This window comes from Rhyacophila brunnea, unplaced genomic scaffold (genome assembly GCF_057557595.1).
Source record: "Rhyacophila brunnea isolate RB1 unplaced genomic scaffold, BYU_Rbru_1.0 scaffold_5, whole genome shotgun sequence".
Lineage (NCBI taxonomy): Eukaryota > Metazoa > Arthropoda > Insecta > Trichoptera > Rhyacophilidae > Rhyacophila > Rhyacophila brunnea.
In genome coordinates this window covers 20,356,450-20,371,273 of record NW_028233170.1, presented here as the reverse complement: position 1 = coordinate 20,371,273, position 14,824 = coordinate 20,356,450, and the positions used below count along the sequence as shown (strand labels likewise).

Here is a 14,824-nt window from a genome sequence, read left to right as displayed (position 1 = left end):
ATACTGCGGGTTCGATTTGGATTTCCAACAGCGTGATATTTATCTCATTTTCGTGTTTTTGTGATTATTGTTAAAGTATGTATAGCTAAATATTGAAACGATATAATATTTAATTTAGTTTTACTTCTGCGTTTAATAAGGATTTGGATCATTAGTCTTTTTTAATCTATTAGCGGACGATAAATAAATATATATTGAAGTAGATGAATATTTCTAAATGCTTTCACTGTTTTACAATTTCGTTTCGGTAAAGCAAAATGTAATAGAAACAACTGCTTCAATTAAAAATTCCAATTCCATCATACATAACTACACTGTTAAGAAATCTTATTCTGCGGCACGAGCCATATTTTTAATCTCATTTGCAATTTCGTCTCTATTGTTATATGATTATCAAAAATCCGCTAGGATTATTTGGCAATATAATATATGTCTAGTATTTAGACCGCTATGGATTACAAAAAATAATACCATTGGTGTGTATTTTGGTGTTACTATTAGCATACTGTAATGCAGTTTCTACCGAATATAATTACTTATTATCATTTATTTTTAATGTTAAGAATTTCTCATTAAACTATTTTTATTTTTATGTCTGTTTCTTTTGCTTATATAAAATACAGCTTTTTAAGTAATTATCGAGTTGTTATATAACATCTTTATATGAATACACAAAATTCACTATGTAGGTATTGCCGGATATATCCCTCATAAATTATTGTTGTAATCTTTAACTTCTTGTTTTTTAGTAATGTTATTTTTCCACAGTCCATTATAAAGAAAAATGAAATATTGCTGATTTTATCAGGGAAATACCGCATACATTCAAAACCGATTGTTTGCAATATTAATGTTGTTTATTCTGTCATCTGTTTATTAGTCTTCTTCTATATTATACCCCGATGGGTTAGTGAGTAGATATTTTACGTTCAGTTTTTACTGTTTTTTTATTGGCTATAATATTCCTATGTGGATCTAGGCCGCTTCACGAAGAGGTTTCCCTCATTTTCCCACACAAGCAAGCTAGAGATTCTATTATGCCAAGCTGACAGAACTTGGAGGCATAACCACCTTTCCCGGTTAAGAACTGAGAAGTTCAATGATACAGAGTTAATATAGTTATCTGCATGCATAATTTCATATTTGTAAAAAAAAATGCGTTTATCTTTCATTGTGAAAAAGGTAAGTACATCACTTCTGCCATGTATTCAACGCGACGATATACCTCCAACCCTAAGTCCTCAAGCAAGGCGGTCGTGATACCACGGACCTGAATGTGTATGTCTATCGCAAGCACTACGTAAAGACAACACCTTACATGTATGGTAACTACCACGTGATGGACCCTGCCCTGACTCCCGACTAGATAACAGTAAATATTAGGAAAGTTGGATCCATCCAAGATAAAACCGTTAAACTTTGCAAATAGTTTTATGCCACTGACTTTACATAGCACTATTAACTAAATACCCGATATTTTTTACGTAAAACGGATGAGAGCAAAATTAAAATTAATCGCTTGCTGTACTTTGTTAGTTTTGGAAAACGACGCATTAGCAAAGACACTTAAGACTGCCGTTTTCTATTCAAAGATTTATCAATCTAAATATATTTGTTGTGAAACGGCAGATGTATATCTCAGTTCCTCTGATTATGCAATAATATCACTACGGCTTGGTAAGCAAGCGTCACTCTGGGAGGCTTTTGAATGTCGCTTAACATACGATATTACACTACACAAATTATGCACTTATTGACTTGTAGTATTCATCATTGAAAAAATATTTTCCTTAAGTTATTATCGGAAAATTAAAATATAAATCTGTTGAATTCGATGCTTACGTGAGATTATGTGTATTTTTAGTTATCTTTATGATTGTTAAAAAGCGCTAAGGACGTATAACTATGAAATACGCAGGTGCCAATATCATAGACGATAATAATTATCTGTTGTTGCATATATATCTACTCAATATTGTATATTTCGAGAATTTTACCGAACTATAAACTATACTCAAAATATTAAATAGAAATACATTTTAAGGTCATTGGTATGTTCTCCCTTTGACCAAAAAATTGTAGCCCTACCTACAGAGTTGGTTATAGGTAGGTATACATAGCACATATAATTATTACACTAATATTAAGCTGGGGATCATCAATGAAACACGGTTATTGTTGGGAAAAATCGATGAACAATATTTATAGTCAAGTCAACAATATAATCTACTTTACTTCAAGGCGAGTGGCGTAAACGATACTGAGCAACCAAAATAACGTTTGGATGTACTGATGAATAAATTACTCTAATTAACATATTTTTGGATAAACTAAAAGCAAAGATTAGACATTAAAATATTCAGAGTATCGCGACTAGTATTAGAGACATAGCGCCCGCCTCTAAATACGTATCTAGATCGAATCACAATTAATTTAAAGTATTAAAACTTTTTTTTAAATTTTGCTAAGTAGGTATGTCAGAATCCCAATAATCGAAATCGGCTTCAACGAATGACTTTATGTATATCAATAATTAATATACAATTGTTAACTTGCGTTAATACCCCGTTTACACGTGCATGGATTTACTGCTAACAGTGCGTATTGTCGCGGCCATAATAAGAAAATGCACGTGTAGTCACGTATTATCGTGCAAGTTGCAAGATTGCATGCATAGTTAAAAAAAGTTCGAAAGCTTCTGAATTTTCACGCAATAATTGGTATTTGCATGTTGGGTGTGGATGCGCACTATAACGATAGTGGCGACCCTGCCGGAAGAAATACGAACGCCGTACAGAATATTTTGACATTTACCGATTATCTATGAACTTTTCCGAACTTGTCTGAATTTGTCAAATAACACTATACAATGACAACATAGAATGAAATTGGAGAGACAGTCAGCACTTTTACGTGTAATTAAACAGTTATTATCGCGATAAATTAACATACACACTATTGATGCAAATAAATCCATGCACTTGTACAGGCGCTATTACAGTTGTTTTGATTTGATGTTTTAAAAACATCCGACCCCCGCAGTGAAATCAGTAACACGAACTATTTGTTAATGCATAATTAAGTAAATATGCTAAATATACCTATTATGATCGGACATGGTCAAAAAAAAGTAAATATGTACCGTATTATGGGGTGAGATTGGACCAATGCTAATTTTAAAACTTCTTGTAGGTACATAATTAATGTTTTCAGCATCAAAATTTGTTAAATAGTCCTCATTGACTATGGTGACATGTTAATTGTACGTAAAACATTTCACCGTAGCACAGTTCGCCGTTATTAGATTCAATAATATTAATTCATTTTTCATACATAGCTGATTTTTGCAAAATTCATGAATTATTGAAGAATGTAAACCTAACCTAACCTAACTTAACCTAACAAATAATCTAGTATATATATATAGGCTATTTTCAAAATTTGTTTGCTGCTGGCTTCGTGTAAAGTGTAAACCGACAAAACCGTGTTTTATTTAGACATGAATTTTACGTCAGTACTATCCTACTATCCGACCCAAAGAGGTTGGATGGTTTTTAATATACGGCCGTATAATATTTCCGATACAAGTGTGATACGGCGAACTGCATACGTACAAGTTTCCGGATACACATGACTATATAAATTCAGTATTATTTATTGCGTTTCAAGAGAATATTGCATTTTTGTAATTTTAAAATTTTTCGATACTTTTTCCGATATGACGATCCTAGGTATACATAAATTGACGGTGATACGAAAAAACGTATATTGTAGAAAAATTTGGTATGTTGGTACTCGGTACGATCAGGTAAGTGTATTCTTGAGACGAAGGGAAGCGTGGCTGGTGGATTAGCGGACCATGACGAAAGTGGCGGCGGAAATGATTACAGTCCAAGCAGAGAGGCACGAGCCACAGAGAACCGTCATCCTCCAACAACCACGCGACTGTTTACTCTACGCGACCACAAAAAATCATTCTCACTATTAAAACTAACCACTCAATTTAATAGGTGAAATAGGTACTATTAGATTGTCACATTAATTCGCTCTTGAGCCTAATAAGTAAAACTAGGTAATTCCGTTTAATTTAATCATAATATTACACCTGTAACTCCAATTATCAATGATGTATTTTATAATTTCCTACAAATTTTTAAATGTAGGTTTATGCCTAATTAGGTAAAAAATTATTAATATACGAAAATATTACTATACATCGGTGTCCACAATTAAAAAAATAAATGAAAGCATTACAAAATTATATTATAAATTATAAGTAAAAAAATAAATTACCATGTTCGATCGTATGAGCGTCCAATAATGAATGTTTTATTAAGAGATTTTTTATGAAGAGTAGTTAACCGTTCACTCTCAACTGGATCAAATTCACGTTGAAAACATATCATGCACTTTTTGACCAGCCGCGGGTTCGAACCCGTGACCTACGCCTTCGTTTTTATACAAATACGAGTATGTCGTTTAATAACACATTAGGCAGTGACGTCCCGTGGGGGTAGGCAGATTGAGCGTCGCTTGGGGGCGGCAGATACTCGAAGGGCGGCAAATCGAGGAGAATCATTTGGTATTATATAGAAATAGCTACCTAAACTTAGTTATATTATAACCAGAGCTTTGGAGATGTTTTGTTCCGGATGCTTTTTTTTATTATTATCCAGTCGGTACCCGCAGCGATTTTAGTATGATGTCACCACGCTCCGCTAGAGATTTTTTTATTTTATTTTTGACTGCTCGGTTTCGTATACAAATGCTAATAAACTTGGCGCCTATACACATTATGAATATTTTTATAAATGTAAAACATCACAAACGAATAATAAATCAGTCATAATAATATAATGTCATTTACTCAGATTAAAGAGTTCCTTTCATAACAGTGGTAGGTATACTGCGCAAAAGCCAATAATTATGTCGCGCCATAGTTATTAAAAGAAAATAATATTATATATTATATCAACGTTGGTAACGAAACAAGGAGAATTTATGGTAGAGATTTATAGGTAGGTACATACCGTATTTTTTAATTTATCCAAATATTTTTGCCAGTCATTCGCGAGATTTAAAAGTTGCCGGATGTACCTATTGCAAATAGATACCTATTCATAATGATTATTAATCCTTATTGACATTTGACATAATCAATTAGTATTCGTGCATATAATAGGTATTGACGTTAACTACCAGCTAATTGTAATAAAAATGTACACTAGTAGGTATCTACCTAGATTATATCATATTTATCTTGCTGTGAATACAATACTGTGCAATACCTTCTTTTAAGTCGTTTTTTTTTGTAAACATATTTTTTGCTGATAATAGTGTGGATTTGTAGTTTATTTCAATCATCAACGGTTGAATGTCGAGACTATTAATTAATAGTGTATTTATGATTAAATTTAGGTTTATATTAAAAAAATAATGAGGAAAATTATTTTGTTTACATGTTGTAGGGTACAATAATAGCATAGAAAAAATGGTGTGAAAATAATACATCTGCGTAGGTATTACTAAATGATACAAACCAAATGTGTCAGACATATCAACCAAATGGCATCTCAGACTCTGGTGATTTGGGTAAGTGTCTAACTAATATTATATTTATTCGCTTATTTATTTATTGATATCTAAATTTAATTTTGTATGTTTCAGCTTAGTGGTAGGTGCATATTTTATTAGTAATGTATCCAAACCATGCCCTTCACAAGGGGGGGGGGGCTGACAGGGCTCTAACCTGGGGCTCGGGCTCGATAAGTGAGATAAACACTTATCACAAATTTGCTCTAATAGCAAAAAATTCGCCTGCGGCGCTATTTTCCTTCAATAATGAAATTATTTAAAATTATGTGGTTACACAATACAATTTATAATTGTGTAGCGATACTCAAAAACTCCACAATTCAAGTGTATGTATTAAAATATACAAAAAACACTAAATATACACATCAATTTTAACGCGTACATCATTTGGAAAACATTACTGTAGAGCGTCACACTGCTTTTATCCTTAGCGATAGGTAGGGGGGGGGGCAAAGATCCTAACATGGGGCCCGCTTCAGGATGAGGGGGCCATGCTTCATAAAACACATTTCTTAGATATTGGAGTAATGAAAGGATGATAAAAAAATGGGGCGGCATTTTGACGCTGCCTAGGGGCGGCATTTTGTCTAGGGACGTCACTGACATTAGGCATGTGTATGTGCTTATAAATAAATTATGCTCCTATTACATTCTACAGTTTAGTCAATCACTATTTTAGTTGTCACACCATTTTTGAAAATAGTGTGTCAACCGACATAGTTATTAACAATTAAACTAACGTGTAAAATTTACATTACCATTTTGTAAAACGGAATTCTACCAAGTAAAGGTAAAACAATAAACAATCAATTAAAAAATTGACAATAATAATTGTATTATTTGGTAAATTATGGGTCTTTTTTAATTATAGTCTGATCAGGCCATTGGAAATTTTTCGAATAGTCAAATTTGAGACCGTTATTTTAGGTCTGCCAATTACTCTTTCAGAATCAGATGTGAGATTCATTATTCTTCTACATGATCTTTTTCAAGGGGCGAGAATGTGAATTTCGCCGTAGGCCTTGCGAGGTCGACACCGGGAAAATAGTTTTGAAGAATCCATAACGTTCATTGGTCTATCATGGTATACACCAGAATACGTGTCGGCTACATATTATATATAAAGTTGTGGCATGTTATTAATTTAATGCTTAATTTATCATGAATGCCATAACTTTAGTCGAAATTGATGCACTGTGTAAATATAACGCCCTCAGCTATGACGATGACATATTTGCAATCTGCTTATAACTGTTTTGTATTCAAATTTTAAATCTCAATCTTAAGTACGTAAATATGTTATGTTAAATATTGTTATTATTTCATCATCACATAACCATAACTAATAGTAAATATTAATATTTTTTGAATTTTCAATGTTTTCTATTAATGATCTCGGAAACTAAATCAACGACAACCATGTTTTTTTTACATTTCTGCCAGAAAATCAATTGGCGTAGATTTCATATCGATAGCAATGACAAAAAAAATAGTTGTTATTAGGAATAGGGTTGTATAGGGTACTTTTGGATATGGTCTATGTTTGAAGCACCTCACCCACCCCAAAGTTAAATACAATATTATACTATCGCCGCATTAGTACATAATATAAATAACGAATGTCAAGTGTCTGGATATAAATAAAAAAGCCGCTTACAGTTTAAAAACAGATATTATAATATTATCTAAGTACATATTAATAGCTCAAGTGAAGTTAATTTAAAGTAGCTATGTGAAAAAAACCAGTTAAAATAAGCGTTACGTCAACAATATATATATATCTCAAAATAGTTAAAACGATTAATGAGCGTCTGTATGATTTTTAGAAGTTGCACAATTATTTTTGATCGTCATGTAGCACCTGGTACTTATTGTTTCAGGCTTCAGAGAATCCTAATTTCGTTTTTTATTTGAAAACGTATGAATCACAATATAATCATATGTTACTTTTTGGGAAGACGATTACGATGGTGATCTTGAATCATCAGCTTTTTGTAAGCAATTATATTAATGAACGACATTTTTACGAGTGAAAAAAAGTGTCAAAACCGCTATCAATTAGCGGTATTGTCGCAGTATTTGTTAGTTTTATATGTATTTTTTGAGAGATATTTTTTTCACTTCTACGAAATTTACAAATAATGAATTGAAATTACACAGCTCCGTCTATTATCCAAATCTATTTAATATGTAAATATTGCACACTTACTTTTGTATCTCTGATATATCTTCTGGAATACATTTAAGATCATTGTTGGCTAAGTTCAGGATTTTTAGTTGTTTCATTTTGAAGAAGACTTCTGGAAAATGTTTGAATCCATTAGAGTTAAGTTGAACGGATCGAAGATTTTTGAGAGCGGCAAGCGGTTCGAGCACTGCTTTATGAAGTACATTTTGGCCAGCTTGAAGTTCCTCCAGATCCTGGTGAAGAAGAGATTCGTCTGGCAGCTGATGAAATCCCGCATTTGTGATGTCCAATATTTGCGTACTTGACTTTTGTTGAGTCGCCTGTTCAACAAAATAAAACATGTTTTTAGAAGATATCCTTTGAGAAAATATGCTTTATGTTGAACAACGATAGTTAATATAGGTATGCACCAAGGGGGCAAAGTAACATCAATTGTCAATTATTGTATGCCATGTTTATTTTTTCAGATTGATAATACACTGCCTATCACCAGTCATTCTCAACCAGAGTCTCGTGCTAGGGGAGGGTTCCACGAGATATTTTTTTTAATTAATTGGATCATTTATTTCGGTTGGATATCGCATATATTATATGTTATAATGTTTTTACTAAGGAGAGGCAGTTTTGTAGCAAAAAGAAATGAAGTAATTAAAAATTAACTCGCTTGTCGGTAATGAGCCTCTATTTGGCTCTAATATAATATAGGTATGTATCATGTGTTTAAATTTGCACGCTAACGTTAAAATTACAGCACTGAAGCGTAGGCTACATTATATACATACGATTATACTTTTTTATCAAAAGATTATTTATTTTATTAATTAAACCCACTGGCAGTGACGTCCCATGAGGGTGTTGCTCAAGGGGTTGTCCACACGGGCTTCGTTCTAATCATTAGTGCGAGTACTAACTAATAATTATCAGAACTAAATCCGTGTAAACAAACCTTCAAGTTAAATAATATTTACATCTTTTGAGAGTAAATTCCGTGGAGATTACCGTTTTTGATGACAGTGGACGTATTATTTTAAACATGTTAGCATTTGTATCCGTTTAAGGCAGTTGTGCAGAAATAAATGGTATTACGTAATATTACAACAAATTTGATACAAAAAAATAGTGAAGGGCGGAATCTTGAATCTGATTAAACGTGGGACTGTCCCTAGGAATGTCAATGCATGCATACTGCTCGATACATCTATTTTGTGATTAATCGATTTGGATCGTTGTATTGTGTCAGCCTAGTACTATGTTTCAAGGGTTCTATCAAAATATCAAGGGTTAGATGCATTGATTTAGTAAGTGGAAAACATGTGATTTGTTAATTACGCCATTACTTAATAGATGACAAATAAAAAAGAATGTAATACTTTCTACCTGCCATTTTTTGGAATAAGAACTCATCGAATATATTGTGCTGAATGTAGTCTATTTATTTCGGGAAACCCTGCTTAGATTTTATTGTTTAATCATTTTAATCTTCACGCAAGTTATTGATTATAAATTATTCATATTATGTTATCAAACAGATTGGGATTTAATTAAATTTATCGTATCAAATGCAATTTCAGCGTTATTTAAAAAAAAATAAACATTCAATTATTCTATGAAAAAAGTGTACCTAAATAAAACTAGACTTCCTTTTAGTACAAATAAGATGTGTAGACCTATGTCACCTTGATCGTATATAATATAATATTAATAAATACATTATTCCGTATAAGTAAAGTTAACAGTTTTTTCTAGCAAATTAAATGCCTTTCTTATGAATGAGGGAAATTAAAAGTACGATTTTCTCTTACTCGTATTGGAGGGAAATGTTGAGGGCAGTGTTCGTGTAGGTCATCTTGGCTACGCAACCACTGAATGTGGTTAAATATTCGAGACATGGGGCGATTTGATACGACCAGTACAATGTTACCAACTAACATTCACAACAATATGCAAGACAGGGCAAGAAAATAAGCTAGATGCTAAATAAATGATAGATTGTATGTAAATTAAAAAAATCTATAGAAATTAACATTTTTTTTTTAAATAAGCCATAATAATTATTAACATTGTTTTTACAAGAACAAAGATTGGAGATAATATTATTATCTTATAACTATTAACCGGTTAAGTGCCTAAAGCGTCTTTGGACGCCCTAATTACACCAATTCTTATGTTAATTACTAACAATTAACTAATTGCGGCATAGAAAGGATTAAATATGTTAATTATACAATTAAGAAAAAATATGGTCGTCAGTTAAATATTGCTAATAATATTTATTTTATTTGTAAGATACACTGTAATATAAAAGGCCAGTATGTTAATTTTCAAGTAAATCTGTAAGCAGCGCTGGGCGTCAAAAAACGCTATATTTAACGCCATAAGCTAGACGCATATTTAATTACGCTAGATCTGGCAATAAAAACGCTAATTTGTCATCGCTGGACCAGCATAGGGTATGGAGATGTACTGAAATCGATAGAATTCGGCACCAAAAGAAGAAGATTCCGAGCTAGATTAACAATAATATCTATATCATATGGAAAAGCGTCCAAAGCTTGTGTGGGAAATTTAAAATGTTCTATTTTCAAAATTGCTACCTCGTCAATTTCCAAGATGGGTTCAAGTGAGTCTTGCTCCAAGCCAGATACGACGCTGAGGTCGTCAGACTCGAGGAAAGTCACGCGCGACTTCATCTTCAAACGCTCAACATATTGTACGGTACAAACCGATATTAACATCACTGAATTCCACTATAAACATTAGCGTAATATCATAATTACATTTAACACATTTCAATATACCACCAAACAAAACAACTTATCACGGATTTTAAGCCTCATTTAAAAATGAAGGGGTTAATATATCACTTGGTGCTTGGATATTGGTATTATATTATTAATGACTGACGTCACATTGACAGGGTAACTATCAGTTTAAATCGATGTTAAAATGCAAGCACGTAAACATGCTATTAAAAGATCACAATTAATATGGCTCTGCAGCACATCAAATATATTGTTAACAACGGTTTTTATCTTTCGTTATTATTATTATTATTAAAACACTTTTTGTAATAATTATTAACAGATCAAAGTATTTCCAAAACTATTATTCCTAAACTAAAATTGATACGTTAGAGATAAATTTTTATTAGTATTTCACATTTATATTCGGAAAGATGGAAATTCATCTAGTTAGCACACAATATTAAATTAGCATACAATGACGACCGCTTCGAATACTTCCTATCATTTATTTGAAAGAGATTTTTCATAGATAAAATGATTTCACGCAAGAATTAATCACAACAGATCACTCATTATACTACAATACAAATTTATAGACCAATACAGTCTCAATCACTTTTACTTTTTTCCTATTCGATAATCAGTTTATATAATTAAGACGACACTTTATTAAATTATGTAAATATATCACTTTGTTTTAATCAACAACTTTAACTTCACACTGTAGGATAATAAAAATGTCAACATAGATGTTGTTCAAATCACAGACAAATTATTTTTTAAATTTATTTACTCAGTTATTTTAAATATTTTATAAATTAAAACGCTTTTTTACTATTTTTTATAGCGTTATTAGAGTCTTATATGTGACTTAGTTTACTGAAAAATATACTTATGTAGTTTGATTTTATCTCTAGGGCCTTGATAGTATTGTCAGAAAATCTCAACGCAATAAGATGAAGGTTCTAGCCACAGACTATGAAGGTGAATGTCGCATGGCGAATTCTTAACTGAGGAAAATCACGATTGTGTGACAAATATACACCAGTGTCACTCACCGCGTGTAGTTTTTATAAAAAATTGCTCGTCTTCAACTTACTTACTGTAATTTTATTTTTCATTTGTGTGTGGCGTCGCCAATCAAATAATATTTCTATTGTTGCATTGTATCTGAAGCATTGACTCGCTTTTGTGATTTTATTATGATTGATTAACAGGCTTTTGTTGCGTTTCCTCCTCGAACACAATAAAACCCATTTAATTAAAAATGTATTAATGATACAACTGAGTAATGTTACTGATAAAAAGGTGAAAATGCACTATGTCCAATTTAAAATGTCTGTTAAAATTATTTTGTTCAAATGTGACGATATATTATAATAAGCTATTTTATATTATTTTTATTTCTAACTAGTTGAAGTACTCAGCTTTGCACGAGGTCGCTTCGTTGATCGATACACATTTATCCCACATAACAAAGAAATTATAATTACACTTTTCAATATCAAAATAACTTTCCTGATATGCCGTGTCGATATAATAATTCTGAAAGTAGTAATAGTTAAACAAAAGAACTAATGCAAATATGCAAACAGTAAGTCTGTCTGTAAACGAAACAAATGTTATATAATAATATGTAAGACAGTCAATGTAATCGGGGATTAATGTAGGAGACAGACAAACCATTGGGAACTATGAACAAACCATCCAATCTACATTCAAACTTTTAAAAATTATTAATTCGAAACATTCATGGTGTAGTTTTTCATTTATCGTTACTTTTCTACGATAATCAGGTCGATGACTTGATTAAAAAGGATATTTATGGATATCTTGAAGATAGTCGGGCCTACATTTACCATAGTGTTAAAGAGACTATAATAGGAATCCACCAATTAACAGCGGTCTGGGGCCTGAATATGTATATTAATTTCCAAGGGGAAAAGCCGTATTTCAGAAGTACACGGATTAAAATCACCGTTAATCAAGATCGATTACGCTCGCTTTCGATTCGACGTTGTCAATAGTTTATATACGAATATTAAATTTTCATTATTGATTTTTAAATAAAAAGTATTATTTAAAAAAGATATTGATGTTTTAATTAATTAATTTGGGGTTTCTCTATGCATTCATTAACTCAGGGCATCTTTACAGTTAAATACTACTTATTCGATTGTACATCAATACGTTGACTGATATTGATGACAATATTGATGACATAAGTAGTTTTGTGCTAGGTGGATACATACATTCAAGATGTTTACAAACTTCCAGAACTCAAAAATTACAAACTAACGTGAAGATGAAGATAATATAATGACAGATAGCCGAACAATTATAAATTGTGGTTATGGTTTATGGTTAGAATCTTGTCGTATGGAAAAAGTCGCCGCAGTATTAAAGAAGAAGAAAATTATAAACATATTCTTGGGTTGGCAACGCCATCAAGTTATGGATTATTGGCTTCCGTTAACTAAAGGTTAAACTGCAATATTATCATATTGAATACATGTCAAAGTATTCCAGATAATCACAATAAAATGTACTGTATGTGAATATTGTGGAAAATGATAACAGTTAACTTTATAAATTTACGTTGTTTATTCATTGAATGATTTGCTGGAACCGAATGAATTTATATTGGCGCCATTATGATGTCATAAAAATTTACTATGCTCCAGATACTGTTAATAAAATATATAAATTACTCACCACTAAACAATCAACATTATTTCATTACAGTTATATTTTATTAATAAAATTATATATTTTAACAATTTTCATTACTTATATAAAACAATCTACGTCTACATATAAATGTGTACATATAAGAAACTTCTCCATTAATTTGAAACATTAAAAGTAAATAAGTACATGTGAATCTTTAACATTAAAAAAATACATTTCGATAAGCATTTAATTTTATTAAAAATTCAATTTCATAAATACCTATGAATGCTTTAGTAAATTATTTATATCGTCCTATATTTTATTTCTTATAATTAAAGTAGGTATGTAAATAGTTATTAGAACTCCTTTGATATGGGCAGACAACGCTAGAACAGAATTAAATGATGAAGCAGACGCAGACAGGAACAATGTGACCTGTTGGATGAAGAAAACTCGCGAATGAAAGTCCTGCAGGATATTAATTGGCCATATATAGCACAAATCTACTAAAAAATACTTGAAAAGAAATTTCTACGTTGAAAATAATCATCGAAGACCAATGCAAATACTTTACAATGTGTGAATTAGTAATAAATATTAATCTCGATATTATTATCTTCGCATGGAACACTTGAAGAAGCTCTAGCGGAATTTTCAAAAAGCTAAATATATTTTATGTGGCTATCAGTATAACTCATTATTCACAGATGTCGTATGACGCTTCCGGTTTTCCAAAACAATATTATTTTAATTTAAAAATAATCGAACAAATATCACTATTTCGAAAACGGAAGTTTGGATATAAAAAAATCTATATTGTACATTTCGTAAAATATACATTCAAAACATATGTTTGCTGAAATCGGTGATAATCATCTAAAATTACATGCAATACGTTTATTGCAATATTTTATTGGCAATATAATATTTTAATGATTACATGTTTGCCAACATAATACGATTATACTTTTTTTTACGATAATGATGATTTCCCAACCATTTTTTAATAGTGTGGTTTCAGCTAATATTCCACTCTCGATAGAATTTGTTAGACTAAAATTATATTTAAACACAAGATACCGTTTCCTTTATTATTTTGATGAAATACACGACACTAATGACAATTATTTAATAATTAATCGCCATATACTTAGTATAAAAAAATTAAATAATATAACGAGTTATTCTATTATGATTATATTCTTTATGTTTATGAGATTATTTCAATTTGTGTGTCGTGTGTGTATTTTGTCGAATAAAATTAATCTAAACAATAAAAAATCATCAATTGCAAAGCCTGACGCCGTCTTGAAATCAAAATGCTCCGCCTATCAGAGACACCTAGCGGATAAATATGGGGTTTGCAATTTGAGACAAATAAATCGTCACTGTTCTGGCAGAAGACACTAATTCGAAAAAAATGACATATTGAGTTAGTTATACCAAAATGTTCATTATTTCAAACTTTACCGTCTGGAAATCTTCTTAATAAATAAACAGTCTTTATTTTAAAGTCGTCCTTTTTACGATTACTTAATAAACTCACATGATAGACCATTTCAAACATTTTAACAACTTCAAAATCAAATTACTCAAAACTAGTATTCTCCAGTAAGTGTATTCT

The 14,824-nt window shown here is 31.1% G+C and overlaps 1 protein-coding gene across 1 annotated transcript in view; it reads right to left on the bottom strand.

Moving 5' to 3' along the window:
• Phlpp (PH domain leucine-rich repeat protein phosphatase) overlaps positions 1–14,824 on the bottom strand; it is a 32,425-nt gene that overhangs the window by 11,346 nt on the left and 6,255 nt on the right. Inside the window, exon 3 of the mRNA XM_085955793.1 lies at positions 7,805–8,103. Coding sequence (XP_085811919.1) covers positions 7,805–8,103 — 299 coding nt within the window. The remainder of the gene's footprint in view (positions 1–7,804; positions 8,104–14,824) is intronic.